Raw genomic sequence first — 15,521 nt, forward strand, 5'->3', positions numbered from 1 at the left:
AGGAAAGACACATATACATGTATATATACAAGTGTGCATTTGAATCTGTCTTCATACTCACTGTGATGCTGATGTTTCATATGTCTTTATCTGACCGGACCCTGTGAATATCTGAGCTGAAACAGGAGAGATGTTCTCACTGACATTGGTGATAGGACATGTACACTAGAGGGCGCTGGGCATTAATGCATCAGAGCACTCAACAAACTATCACATTTATATATCATATCATACCTCAAATACTGTATACTCATATATTTATATAATTCATCACTTAATATGTTTTACATTCCACCACTGTATGTCCCTAGCTAGTGCCAGTAACTACAAATGATAGCATCAAAAGGTAAAACATCATTTATGACCAGATGGTAATGATTTGGTACTGATGAATTCCCATATTTACTGTACGAACCATGTTATCATGGCACCAAAATGCATGGTAAAACATAGTGCTACCATGGTACAAGTACAAAATACATGGTATTACCATGGTGCACGTTCAAAAAACAGGCATGTATACATGGCTAACAACATAGTACCACCATAGAACAAGCCCAAACAATAAGGTTTTATCATGGTAAATGTCCAAAAAGCAAGGTACTACCATGGTACTCGTGGTATTTGTAATATAAACATGGTCAATTCGTTATGATAGTTTGTTTAGAGTGCTGTGCTCACAAACGTGATCTATATACGTGACATATAGCGGTAAAATGTCCTCAGTGTTTGCTTATTAAAGAGTTAACAGATGAAGTCTGATGCTGGCGTACGTGCGGCTGCGCGAGTCTCAACCATTAGATGGATTAACGCGGAAGTGCATTAGTATCGCTCTGTGTACTCTATGTATGAACAACCGAATAGATTTATATGGACAATACATCCACTGTATTACTTAAACACGTATTTAATATCCCTGACAAGCACGTCGTTGTCATTGATTTGTAGTTTAACAGTGCAGCAGCATCCTTTCGTCACGTGATCTCCTCGTGCTCCTGCATCGTGCCGTGTCTCGCGCTCTGATTGGATCATTCCACTTCCCTCATTTCACGTTTCATAATCCGCCATCAGGAAGCTCGGGTTTGTTTACAAAGATCTAAGAGCTTAATTGACTCTTCGTTTCATTGAGGAAACGCAAACACACGTTTAGATATGTTTCTCGGGAATGTTATGGTCAAATATTTCTGGAAAAAAACAGTTATAGTGACATTTTTATAGTTCGACGTCATAAGTATCCCTCCGCGCACGCAGGCTCACGTGCCTTTGACGGAAGTAGTCCCGGTAGGCTTGACGGATCACCTTGAGCTCGCGATCAGGAGCGCATCAGTCACGGCCGACCATCAGCAAACGCAGGTGAGTGTCTTCACAGCAGCACCTACAAAAATCAACATCATAATACTCATATACTTCAATTCTTCAGTAGCCACTTTATTGTGTACGGTTTTAGGTACGTTTTTCGTCTAAAATAGGCGAGTAAATAGCACAGATTCGTTTTTCAGTAAATGCGTAGTACGTACCTACCCTTGTAAAGGGTTTTAAATCGTTTTCTAGGCTGTTTTTTTGTAATTAATCCGGTAAAAGTTAGTTTTCTCTCCGTTCCCACCCATAACCACATATATTTCACTGCGTTTTCCGCGATTTAGTGCTGACTAACGCTAACCGTCTCTAGAGATTCATTATCGTCTGTAATTTTAATTTTGGCAGTTGAACAACCGTCATTCATTTTTTTTGAATGAATTCGAATTCGAATGTTGCGTGGGCGCACCTCGTGCGGGAGTCTCTGCTGGGGGGAATGTGACGCAGAGGCGGGACGTGACCCACAGCGCATCCGCCACACCATGACTAGACCAGAACCCACCTGTGTGAACACACAGAATGAGGATGATGGTTAAACTTGATCTCTAGAGAGGCGCTGAACGCGTACGCAGTTTGTTTTCGGTATACACAGGCCCTATTTGCTTTATTAAGGCGTGCACCACTGCATGCATTAAGTGACTCGTCTTGATTGTGTGTAGTGAATGAATGACACCGGCACAGAATCACACCCCTGCGGGCATCTGGTGATCTGAAGCGCAGTCCTTGGCTTTCCTTGCGTGGGTGCATTGATGATAGATGATAATTATGTATCGTGTTTCTGCGAGGGAGGAAATTGAGGTTTTTATGTTTGTCTTGCAAACACTTGTTTTAGATTTTAAGATTTTACATCAGTGGAGTCTGATTCTCTTTGTTCTAGGTGGATTTATATTTCAACTGGCCTGTACTCAAGCTTGTGCGTCATTCAGAATTAAATGGAGAACTCTTAAAATTTCCCAAAGCAAGTTTACAGTTTTTTTCTTTGCTTGCTCAATTGTGTAAAGAATGTAAATGATGATTATGCGGCATAATTATGTCTGTTCTGACCCACCACAGCTGCTAATATCAAAGCATACAGTTGAAAATTGCTGTGTAAATTCCTGTATGCTACATATGAGCAACAATCTGTGTAAAAACACCTTATTTGCCAGTTCAGAAGCGCTTATGCCATCTTTGCAGTGTAAAATTGGCTCAGTTCCTGTATTTCAATTGACGTAGTCATCTGAGTGTGAATTTAATAAAGGATTATTATAATGGGCAGTTTGCCAAGCCAACATCATAATTAATTTAGTTTTATGCATAACATATGGGCTATTTCAAGAACAATGTTTATATATATTTTCTGTAATTAATTTCGTTATGAACCAGGGTGAAATCACTTTATTACCCGTGTAGAATTTCTTTGAAATGCGGTTCGGTAAATGAGTCTTCCTATGAGTCGCACATCTATAATCTTGATTTGTGCTCACGCTCAGCCATGTTGAAGCATGCATAACTTGAAAACATGTATGCATTAACAGACAGCACATTAGGTTTATTATAAACGCCGTTGGCACTGTATACATTTCGACATCTACTTAATCAAACCGTTGCACCATTCATTTCAGGGAAGCTGTTTTCAGTTCTGCAATGAGTGTCTCAACGCAATATGGGAATTGTTTCTGTAAGGTCCTATTTAGTTGTGTTAGGACTTCAAAAGCTTCCACTAAACCAGCAGAAGAGACTGAATACCAGTAAAACACACCCACAGCTCTGCAGTGACACACACCGGCCTTTCACACACCGTCCCAGTGCACAGTTATTAGTCATATTTCTGAATCATAGAATAAGAACAGACTCACCTCAGTCTCTCTTTGCTGCAGTAAAAAAGCACCGTTTGGCTTCATGCAAATGTGAACTAGAGTAGATATGAATCCTGCTGACCTCTACACACACCACTGCAAGCTTGTTGCGTTTCATACTGGTACAATCCCAGCCAGTCCAGAGTCCTTATGGAATCCCGTTCCCATTTTAGCCCAGTGTTTGTAATGTGATCTACAGTAACTGAGGTGGGCTTGACTGCCCGCAGTGGCCCGGTCCACCTCTGAAGCGGCGTGTGTGTGTATCGACTTATGTGGGCCTGGAGTCTTAGCAAAGGCCTGCTCGTGCAGGACAGTGCGTGTGCGTGTGGCTTGCGTGTTTTATCCTCTCTTAAGGGAAGAGGATTTAGTGCTCAAACTCCTCAGCAGTGCAATGCGTGCTGCTTCATTCTGGCCGGCGTCCCGTTCTGCAGCGCTGCGTTTGGGGAGAGAAGGTCACACACACTGGGGTTCCTCTGGAAGGTTCTGACAGACACACGGGGCCTTGTTTCCCTGAGCCGAAGGGCCTACAGGTGGAGGTGGGTTTAGGGCTGCTGTTTCTGGTTAGTGACGTAACTAGGCTTTGTTAGGCACAGATACGCTTTTTAAAAAATATATATAGTCATTAAAGTCCCCCTGTGGTGAAACTCGAGCTTGTAATGTTGTTTATGTGTCTATGTGGTGTTTTTAATCTGCTTTAAGACAAACCATGTGTAAATTCATAAGTCGACAGCATTGCTGAGTATTTCCTCCTTAAAACTGCAGTGAACCAAAGACAGTCTCAAAAACACGCTTTGAAATCGCTGGTGTTTCTGACGTCACAAACTACCTTGTAACCAATCAGATCAACGTGTGATCGTCAACCAGTGGATCTCTGAGCTGAGTGAGTGAGTGGAGGCATGGCTCATTTGCATATTCATAGAACCGCGCATAATAAATGAGGCGAGGGTGTCAGTTATTAGTCATATTTCTGAATCATAGAATAAAGAGAACAGACTTGCATCATTCTAGATATTTTAAGGCATGAGAATTTTTCAAGGAAAAAAGTTGGAATGTGTAATTTTGGTGATCAAAGATGAGTTTTAAGGGTTATAATTATTGTTTACAGGGGGACTTTAAGATCAGTGTGACTGACTGACTGAGTGTGTGTGTGTGTGTGTTTGGATGCAGGCGGATTAATACATGCTCTAAAGTTAGACGGCATCAGGGCTGTGACGGATGTTGTTGTTGTTGAAATGATGATGATGATGATGAAGATGATGATGATGATGATGAGGCCAGGCACAGATATGACCCGATGCAGCTGTGGATATATAGATTTAGGACTGGTTCTTACCTGTGCCAAACATTCAGAACACACACACATACTATAGGTAGACTTGGCTGTGTGATGAATGTAAGCTATATCATCACACTGCTCTGTGTATAATGAAAAGCGCTATACAAATAAATTTTGCAGTTGTGTTTATATTGTGCAGTTTGTTCAGAACTCTAGAATTCATTGTAGGTGAAATTCTTCCTGTTCATTGGGCTTTGAGACGGGCTGTGTTTTCATAGCTGGGATTTTTTGAGATAAAGCTGGGAATGTGGTTATAAAACAGGCCTATAAATACAAGATATTCCTGTGACATTCTAGCACTGACCTTCAGTGTCCTGGCTAGCATCAGATGCTACGGCTATTGTTTGATGAGCCACATAGCATGATAGAAATCAATACAATGACTACAGATAAATGCCAGTAGCATTACTATCTTAAAAGCTACACAAACCACATTTTTTTTGCATAACTTCCTGTAGTATCAGGAAGTGGATTAACCCCCCTCCCCCCTTCACTTTGAGTGCATGTGTGTGTGTGGTGCGCTACACGAGGACCTGGATTTTCCACCCTGCCTGTCTTAGTCATCACATTACTACGTGATGAAGAGTGTGTGTGCGGTGATGTGAAACTCCTCACGTACATCAGCCCACCATGACGTCATCAGAGTGGAATGTGGTGTGGTTTTATTTTATTAGCAAGCGCAGTAAAGTCCTCGACAAGCCCATCCTGGTGCCATACGTTGGTCATGATGTGACTAGAACAAGCTCCCATGAGACTTCTTAATGCATAATCTGTCATCTTTCTGCATTATTAAATGCATCTCATTTGAATTTTTGTGTGTGCGCGCCAACAGGGCTGTAATTGGCTGGATGTCACGTGACTTTTCTGCGCTTCAGGGTGTGTGAGGTGGCTTACCTCAGTTTCAAATTGAGCTTTAGTAACATACGCAATCTCCGCATTAAGATAAAGAATCCAGGTCAGCTCAAACACACAAAGACCAGCTCATTGGGGTTGTGTGTGTGTGTGGGGATTGTAAAATTAAATTGCTAAACCATTATATTAATTAAAACAGGTGAATGTTCAGTTTGTCTTAACCTAAGTTTCTTAATTTGAACCTATAGAAGTTATTTCCACACTGGGTTTGACTGCCTCCATGTCACCCCAGGTCGCTTGTCTTTTCCCATTGTATTTATTTGCAAACACCACCATAAGCATTAGCAATATGTGTTTACCACTGAACCATTGAGTCTTGTAACTTGTTTTCAGACAGACTGATGCAGTTCGCTGGTGCACGTGTAAGTTCAGAAACCGTCTGCTTGCCAGCCTTAAACCAAAGATTAAACCACTTGACTGCAGTGCCCATATGCTGTGAATGTGAAGGTCATGTTCTACACTTCTGGGGCCGTATTCACAAAGAATTTTAAGGCTAAAAGTAGCTCCTAACTGGCGAATTTAGGAGCAACTCCTAAAAATAATGGGCGTGTCACTCGTAACTTTAGGACTCCAAATTTTTTTGACTAAGAGTAATTCACGAAGCATTTTAGCCCTAAAAGTAGCACCTAAGCCTGGGACAGCTTAAAAGAAGTCGAGAGACCTCACTAGGGGTGTAACGGTACACAAAAATCACGGTTCGGTACGTACCTCGGTTTTAAAGTCACGGTTCGGTTTATTTTCGGTACAGTAAGGGAAAGAAATGCAAACATTAAACTGCAGGTTGTTTATTACTATAAACTTTTTTAACAATTTGTTTACACTTTTTTAAACACTTTTTAATATAATAAAATATATATAAAATAAAAAAAAGAATAAGAAATAAAATATTGCTGCAAAGTTCTCCACTAAATAAAATACTCTCAGTCTCAAATCAATATCACATAATAAATTTAATGAAAAATATAAATAAATAACTATGATTACAGTGCAGCATTACCAATCCCAGCTTGTAGGCCTGCTCATATTTAAAAATTAAGACTGGGAAAAAAATTGCACAATTTGCTGTAATTAATTGCAATTCCTCCAAGCTTGTAATCATCAATAATTAAACTTAGAATCACCTAATTAAATGAAACACCGGGGAAAAAAGGAACAGAAAATAGCCCTATATTAAAATAATATTAAACATATATATCAATGTATTATTATTTTTCAATAATCAATCAACAATCAATTTAAGATTTTTTCTCTTTTTTTTACTAATTATCAAAATAAAATATATTCATACAAAGCTATTATTACCAGATCATGTGATCAGAGCAGGTCATTTTACCATTGTTGCCAGCATGACTATACCAGCTCAGCAAACTTCACCTAAGGAGAAATTTCACCTTATTTGAGCGGACTTTGCTTTTCCAGTGCATGATCGGTACATGATTGGAGTGTTTGGGCCGTTAACGACAGAGCAGAACGCGCAGCGCAAACACGGAGTCGAACATTGAGCAGAGAGCGCAGCGCGCAGACCATGGCGCAGACACACACGCGCGCGCGCGGAACGGAGAGTGCGGCGGCGCACACGGAGCGGAAAAGCTTTTTTTCGCCCTGCAGTCGATTTCATTGGTTTAGGTTACAGTGACGACGGGTAAAACTGGTAAACCTTTAGAATCAGCTGCAGGACGGGATTTGCGCTGAACGCGGAGACTTCCGCCACTTAATATGTTCGTGTGGAAACACGAAAATGTACCTATGTTCCGCACACAAAATATTGCATTCAGTCATTCGGTACACACGTGCACCGAACCGAAAGCCCTGTACCGAAACGGTCCGGTACGAATACACGTACCGTTACACCCCTAGACCTCACTAAGACCTTCACAAACCGCTTTTTGTGGCATTTCACGCTGCGATGTTTTGAAATGCGTATGCGGCGGCTACAGGAGCTTCCAATCGCGAGGGAACAATTCTGCATTGTAGGCATAACTAGGGATGCAATAACGCCACCAACAACAACCAAAACTAGGCTACTCATTTCATGTAAACTAATTGTAACGTTTCATTGTGAATCAAATTAAAATGTTCTTCTCTTTGCAAACGTAGGCAGAGGCATATAGTGACAGATTAATAAAGATATTGCATCAATCCATATGTTTCATTAGGCTACTAGGCTATTTGTTTTGCCTTACTCTTTATTCATTTAGGCTATTTATTCAGTTATTCATCATCTTCCGTCCTTCGCACTACTTGTGTAGCGCACGCATTCTCAGACCTGTCACCTGTCACTCATCATCGTAGGGGAGGGGTTTGGAATCATTCCCGCGTTACAATCATCAGCCAATCAAGGTGGTCACTTCAGTCAAGCTCGTGCATGAGTAATGACGTCATCCATAGCAACGAAGACTCACTCTTAGTTTAGGAGTTGTCATTTTTATTTACTAAGAGTAGGTCTGAAAGGCGTTGTGAATAACTTTTAAGAGAAAACTCCCAGCTAAAATCTTTTAGTGCGATTTAGGAGTACTCCTAGTGGTAAGATAAAATGCTTTGTGAATACGGCCCCTGGTCTGCTCTGATCATGAGATTTGGGTGATATTGAGAGACCTAAAAACTGGGTTCCTCAAATCCAGACCTAATCAAACACACTTGAACAAGCTAATCAAAGTCTTCAGAGTTACTAGGAGACAGGTAGGTGTGTTTGAGCTAAACTCTGCAGGACAGTGGCTGGATTTGAGGAACCCTGACCTGAAGGAATGTGTTATATTAACTGTATATGTTAATAGTGTTTCTAAGTGCTGGAGTCTGTTGCATAATATGGAAAGTAAACATTCCTTTTCAACACACACACACACAGAGGTGCTGAGCTGACATGTTCGGTGTTGCAGAGGAGTGTGAGGGTAACTATTTAGCTGACTTTGTGACTCTAAATTCTCAGCAAAATGCATTTGACTTTTATGGCTTTAGTTCCTGTCACTGTTTATGCTGTTGAGTTTAAATCAGGGTTAACACTACAGTCTGCTGTTTATCTTCAAGATGCACTCTTGTTTTAAATCACTTGTGGTCTCTACTCTAGCTGTTCAGTCCATCATGAGAATGAGACTTGGAGTCTTAAACACAGACACACCAGACATCTGATTAGTCAATTCATCATGTGGATGGCATTTCATTGGTCTCTCTCTCTCTCTCTCTCCTCTCTCTCTCTCTCTCTTTCTCTCTCTCTCTCTCTGTGTCTCTGTAGGATATTACCCACTTCTTCCACGATGCCCCACACTAAAGCTCAAGATATGGGTTCTGCCTTCATCCAGACGCAGCAGCTCAATGCTGCCATGGCTGACACCTTCCTGGAGCACTTGTGTTTGCTGGACATCGACTCTGAGCCCACCATCGCCCGCAACACTGGAATCATCTGCACTATCGGTCAGTGGATGCTCAGACACATATACACACTAGGGCTTTCCCGATTCCTTGATTAAAGTAGAGTATTCGATTTAATTGGAAAATAATCAAGTAACCGGCAAAATACTATAAGTGGCACTTTCCACGGACGAGAATCCATGAACCGCATTATTACACTGTTTTCTAAGGCTACGCGATATATATAAAACCATTTACAATCATAATATAGCATAGTGCTATTGTGAAATCAGAAAGGCTGCGATTCAGTTAAATATATGCGCTGTATTTTCCCCACAGAGAAGCACAACGCTTTATTTACATCTGTGCAGATTCCATGTTATAAGTACCTCAGCTCCGTCCACAGTAAACGCTGCTCCACACACACTCAGTCTCTGCATGGGCTGTTAGTTTAGGTTTCCAATAACGTGCATTTGGGAATGCAGTGTTTCATAGTTGCACTGTTATCATTTATATGCGCGGAGCACGTTTTGGGTTTCTCCAACTCCATCTGTGCATGCTGTGAGTTTGGGTTGCTTAAACGTTCATCTGGGAACGCAGTGTGCGCCATTTCACAAGATTTGTAACGTAACTCATTTGCAAATCACACAAGAATACGTGTTTCTAAATATGTGAAGTGTTGTTCATCGCGATTTCAAAATAAAAGATTAAACCCTCTGAGTTTGCATGTTTTGATGTGCACATGTTCTTGGATCTATTTTTATTACAACCATTTTTTATCCGATTAATCAATGAAATAATCGGTAGAGTACTCGATTACTAAAATAATCGATACGACGCACTGCACATTCAGCTCTGATTTCCTTTTGTAAGAAAGCAGAAATATAAGGTAGTTGCAAAAGGCTCCTGTGATCACAGTTCTGCAAATGCTCTGGTGGATTATGTCAATTAAGTGTTTAATTAATCCTGAACTGTCTGATGAGTGCAATTGTGTTGAAACAGATTTACCAAACTCTCCCTCATCTGTCATTGTTCTGACTTGGGTTGTTTTCATGTAATGAAACAGACATAGGATGTTGGAGGGGGAAAAAAAAGCATATTATTAAGTGATGTTTAAAATAGCCTAAGTCCACAGGAAGCAGGAATTGATTGTTCATTGTGTGTCATGTGACCACAGGACCGGCCTCCCGCTCTGTGGACATGCTGAAGGAGATGATCAAGTCTGGCATGAACATCGCTCGCATGAACTTCTCTCATGGCTCACATGAGGTACATACTATTTATCATTTATTTACACTCTTGTGCTCTCTCTCTCTCTCTCTCTCTCTCTCTCTCTCTCTCTCTCTCTCTCTCTCTCTCTCTCTCTCTCTCTCTCTCTCTCTCTCTCTCTCTCTCTCTCTCTCTCTCTCTCTCTCTCTCTCTCTCTCTCTCTCTCTCTCTCTCTCTCTCTCTCTCTCTATATATATGTCCAACATCATTTGTGCAGTCAATGGATGCAAGCCATTCTCTACCAGAAATTATACTAAAACGTCTGTAGTTCACAGCTTAAAAAAAAACGTACAGGGTCAAAGGCCACAGAGAAAGAAAGTGTGTGTGTAACCTAATCTACAGTGAGCCTATTATAAATAGTTTATCTGTGCCTTCCCAGCAGAGAGCTTATCATGTCTCAACAGCATCTCTTCCACACTAATAGTTTATACAGAAGCCGATGGCTATGAGAAGAGCTTTGCGATGTCTTGTGCAGTTTTGCAAGCTTATGACATCAAATTTCAAGAAAAATTCATCTCAGATTTCTGGATAATAGTCACAAGTGTGTCATGAATTGAATTCATTCTTTGAATTTTCTCAAGCAGTTCTGGTCTGTTTGGAGCCAGACCTTTCCAGAAAGGTTACTTCAGGTTAATATCCATTGAGCCAATCATTATTCCAGAAACTAAAGATACAAGGTTAAATGAAAAACATGTTTAATTAGTACCAGGAAAGGAAGTGTACGTTTAACAATCACTGTTCTCATTTTATGAACATAGATGTTTTGCCCCTCATATATTCCTATGTGGCTTAGCTAATGGTGGGCTTTGGGTTAAACACATTCTGCCATATTATACATACATTTCACACTCTTAAACAAACAGCGTGTGTGTCCACACCAGATGCCTAAGGGTGGCCTGTTTGCCCAACAGAATGAATGACCTTGAGTGTGTGTAGAGGTCGAGCTGTCTGTACAGGAGCTACTGAAGTGAAAGTGACTAGATTAAGTGATTAGTTCTACAGCTGTATGACACATGTAACGTCATGGATCAAAGGTGCTCGTCTAACCTGGTTTATTAAAGCGTGATCAGTAGATCAAACTCTAACAGATGAACTTTGCATCATGTCATATCACACATTACATGCACATAAGCATGTCTAATCATTTGTGCACAGCTTGAGTATGTGTGTGACCCAGTTTTGCTCGTCTAGGCACACGCCTTGACCGTTGCTTAGTAGCGTGTGTGTGTGTGAGCGTGTTCAAATAGAAGGTTGTAATGACGTAACCTGCGCTGTTGGATAATTATATTGCTGTGAGACAATCAAGTGCACTTGTTTAACATCAGCGGGTGTAACAATATATCATGTCGCAATATATCGCAATACAAAAATGCATCAATATTTATCGTGGACAGTGAGTATGTGTAGTTCACCCAAAATAAAAATTACTGTGTGAGAAATTCAAGTTTACAGAGTTTTAGTGTCAGTACTACATTATGCTACTATATATAATGCATTGGGGGAATATTTGTGGGTCCTGATGATGCCAAATGTCTGTCACCAGTAAAAAGTGGCCCACATTATTTTAAATATATCTAGTCAGTGAAAGAGTGCAAGCATATTTATTAGCAAGTTATTCTAGTGTCTCTATTGTCCTGTGCTTTGGGTTTCAGCACCAAGTCCAAGACTCTTCATTTACACACACAATGTAATATCAAATTTAGCATTTTAATCAACAGGATATTTTTTGTTAATCCTTTATCATATGTCTTGGAGTATCAAATAATATCCAGTTCAGTATTGTGATATGTATCGAATCGTGACGGCTGTTACACAAAGAACATCTCCATTAGAGACATTTATGATGTGTTTGTAGTAGTTTCTCAACATTCAGTGTTTCTTTGTTTTGTTAAGCACAGTGTTGATTTCTTCTCTATTTCAGTATCATGGAGAAACTATTAAAAATGTACGTCAAGCTTGTGCCAGTTTCGAGCCGGGCAGCATCCACTACAGGCCAGTGGGCATCGCCCTGGACACCAAGGGGCCAGAAATCCGAACCGGGCTCATTAAAGGGGTGAGTTTACTCATTTCAGTTCAACGCAAGGTGAAACAAAGATGTCCCACTGTTACTGCCGCTGGTCTAGATCAGCGTATACTGCTGTTATTAGTGCATATAATAAGAGAGATAGTTATAAAACACCATATAGTTCTACAGAAATTTCAGTATTTAAAACCATAAGAATGTTTTTCCCTTAGCAATTTGTTTTAATATTGCAAATATGCATGTGTCTGTCCCAGAGTGGCACGGCTGAGGTTGAGCTGAAGAAGGGAAATTTGATCAAAGTGACCTTAGATGATTCTCTCATGGAGAACTGTGATGAGGATAACCTCTGGCTGGACTACAAGAACATCACCAAGGTGGTGGAAGTGGGCAGTAAGGTCTATATTGATGATGGACTCATTTCTCTCCAGGTCCAGGAAATCGGTGAGTTATAGATTTGTGGCTATTTTTTATTATTATTGAAAACATGGTAATCAAAGGAATTGATAAATCTTTTATTTCACCCACTTTGCTGTTGCTGAAGTTAGGTATCAAGTTAATAAGTCTGTGGTTTAATGCTTCTCTCTGTCAGGCTCTGACTATCTGATCTGTGAAATTGAGAATGGAGGAACTCTGGGTAGTAAGAAGGGTGTGAATCTGCCGGGGGCCGCAGTCGACCTTCCTGCCGTTTCAGACAAAGACATCAAGGATCTGCTGTTCGGTGTGGAGATGGGAGTCGACATGGTCTTTGCCTCCTTTATTCGCAAGGCAGCTGATGTGCATGAGGTTCGTAAGGTGCTCGGAGAGAAGGGCAAGAACATCAAGATCATCAGCAAGCTGGAGAACCACGAGGGTGTGCGCAAGTGAGTGGGTTAAACGTTTTTCTCCAGGTGTGCTGACCATGTGGTACTAGATGTTATATGTTCAATTCACATTTATTTGTACAGCGCTTTTCACAATACATGTCGTTTCAGAGCAGCTTTACAGACAATGCATGAGTCCACGTTATAATTTAGAGTGATCTGTTATCAGAGGAAACCATGTATTTCAGAAATATACATGTACAAAATCACAGTTAGCTAAAAATGTATTAATTTAAGGCAGAAACAGTGAGCTCATTCTAGTAATGAATAGTTGTTTTATATGTTTCAATATGTGATTGAAAAATGATTTGGATTTGAATGTGTCCCCTTTCTTTGCCAGGTTTGATGAGATCATGGAGGCCAGTGACGGCATCATGGTCGCTCGTGGTGATCTGGGAATTGAAATCCCCACGGAAAAGGTGTTCCTGGCCCAGAAGATGATGATTGGTCGCTGCAACAAGGCAGGAAAGCCGATCATCTGTGCCACACAGGTCAGCTAAGCTACAATCCTGTATTATCCATGTGTTTTCTAGACAATATTCTGCCTCTGGAGGGCAATTCCACGCAAAACTGTCACATCCATAACGCCAACTAAATACAATGGCAATTGTGCTGGCGTTATGGATGTGACAGTTTTGCGTGGAATTGCCCTGGAACAATTTCCACTTTAGATATGAGTTTTCACATTATTTAATTATTTATAAAATCAGCAACTCTTCTGTGATCTTTAAATAGGCTCAATATTACAGTTTAATTGCTACAGTAAAATAAATGTGAAGTTTTCTGTTTAATGATGACGTGTGCATCTGTAAAACAAGCTCTAAATATCTAATAGGGGTGTAATGATGCCCTCATGTCACGATTCAATACATATCACGATACGATATTATTGCGATACTCCAAGTCATTTGGTAAGATGTTAACAAAAAATGTCCTGTTGATTAACATGCTAAATTTGATATTACATTGTGGGTGTAAATGAATAGTCTTGAACTTGGCGCTGAAACCCAAAGCACAGGACAATAGAGACACCAGAATAACAAATATTCCCCATTGCATTATTATACATTATATAGTAGTTTAATGACACTAAAACTCTGAGGAGGAAAAAAAAAAAGTTATTTTCATTTTGGGTGAACTATACTTTGTATTGTGACACCCCTAATATCTAACCATTACTACTGGCACTGTATTCTGAAGCCCACTGAAGTCTCGTGTGTTTCTAGATGTTGGAGAGCATGATCAAGAAGCCTCGTCCCACCCGTGCCGAGGGCAGTGATGTGGCCAACGCTGTTCTGGATGGTGCCGACTGCATCATGCTGAGTGGAGAGACTGCGAAGGGAGACTATCCTCTGGAGGCCGTACGCACCCAACACATGGTGAGAGCGCCCCCTACTGACAGGCACATTAACACTGTTAGACAGCTAAACGGTTTAGTACCCGACTCGTACATTTTATTAATGCGTAACTCACTCATCTAAAAATACTAATTAAAAGAATTTTCAAAGGAATTTTACGGGTTAAATACAAATCATGAACGGCATTTTGTGGCATGCCGTCTCTGTTTGTAAAAACAACAGGAATTGTTTACAATAATACACTTACAGTGGAGGTCTGTGGGTCATTTAAAGCAGAAATTAGAAGCTTGTTTTTTTTTTGTTAAAGCACTTTATTCTATTGCAAATCATATCATCATAACTAAGTGAACTGTCAAAAATTGTGTTTTGGTTTTTGTCTCTACAAAGTGAATGTCACTCATTTACTTGCATTTGATTTATCACCTAGAAATAATGTAGAATCTGAAATATTATATAAATTAATTTAAAAAAAATAAAAATAAATTGAGACCTAAATTTTCACTGTACTTTAGAAATGTAGACCCCACTGTATATTTTGTTTTTAACCCATAATATTTCTTGAATATCACAACATCCTTCATTACCTTCATTCTCTCATGCGCATGTGTTTTGCCTTCACTTGTCTCAGTTGTCAGGGTCAGTTACAGACAACAGCCTTCTTACAAGACACTTTTCCCCTCTGCCAGTTCTTGATGAGCTTGTTAACCGTTCTGCATTGTGCTCGAGGTGTGCATGTTTGCGTTAGCAGTCACATGTTTGCCCAGTCATCACAGATATGGCCTGAATCTGCTGGTGATTATTTCCAACTTCAGGAGTTAAAGTCCCTCGTCTTTAACCAACCTTTAAACATTATATTTTCTTGAAGCTGGTTTGTTCTTTTGGGAATGAGTTCAACGCTTTCTGAAAACCAGCATGATTTCCTGTCATGTGCTCAAACTTTCTTCTTCATTTTGACTTGCATGTTGAAGTCATATGATCTTTTGCATGATTTCTTTTAACGCTATCATCACAAATCCGTTACAGCCTCACACTTTACTAGTCATTGTTTTATATATGTCCATATGTCAAATAATATTCATGATTTACTGGTGGTGGTTTTCACTGTAATGTTAATTTGCATTTAATAATTTACTGAGAGAGTGTGGATGTGTTCTAATATTCATTTTGTTTTTTGTACTAACCTTTTCCTCTGAACTAACGCCTGCATTAATTTCCCTTCCTCCT

At 40.1% G+C, this 15,521-nt stretch overlaps 2 protein-coding genes across 3 annotated transcripts in view; one reads left to right on the forward strand and one right to left on the reverse strand.

Annotated features, from left to right (window-relative positions):
- The window catches only part of parp6a (poly (ADP-ribose) polymerase family, member 6a), a 46,510-nt gene extending 43,212 nt beyond the window's left edge, over positions 1-3,298 (reverse strand). The window contains exons 1-3 of the mRNA XM_079873856.1: positions 3,195-3,298; positions 1,766-1,858; positions 62-116 (exon numbers count right to left, since the gene is read on the reverse strand). The gene's annotated coding sequence lies outside the window, so the exon portion shown is untranslated. The remainder of the gene's footprint in view (positions 1-61; positions 117-1,765; positions 1,859-3,194) is intronic.
- pkma (pyruvate kinase M1/2a) overlaps positions 1-15,521 on the forward strand; it is a 20,505-nt gene continuing 4,984 nt past the window's right edge. Inside the window, exons 1-8 of one of the 2 annotated variants that reach the window (XM_079873859.1) lie at positions 1-1,353; positions 8,672-8,850; positions 9,965-10,056; positions 11,978-12,109; positions 12,334-12,520; positions 12,669-12,939; positions 13,280-13,430; positions 14,166-14,318. In XM_079873859.1, the coding sequence (XP_079729985.1) occupies positions 8,694-8,850; positions 9,965-10,056; positions 11,978-12,109; positions 12,334-12,520; positions 12,669-12,939; positions 13,280-13,430; positions 14,166-14,318 (1,143 nt within the window). In that variant the 5' untranslated portion in view covers positions 1-1,353; positions 8,672-8,693. The remainder of the gene's footprint in view (positions 1,354-8,671; positions 8,851-9,964; positions 10,057-11,977; positions 12,110-12,333; positions 12,521-12,668; positions 12,940-13,279; positions 13,431-14,165; positions 14,319-15,521) is intronic. The other variant, XM_079873860.1, reaches the window with a different exon arrangement.

This window comes from Squalius cephalus, assembly GCF_949319135.1.
Source record: "Squalius cephalus genome assembly, chromosome: 6".
Lineage (NCBI taxonomy): Eukaryota > Metazoa > Chordata > Actinopteri > Cypriniformes > Leuciscidae > Squalius > Squalius cephalus.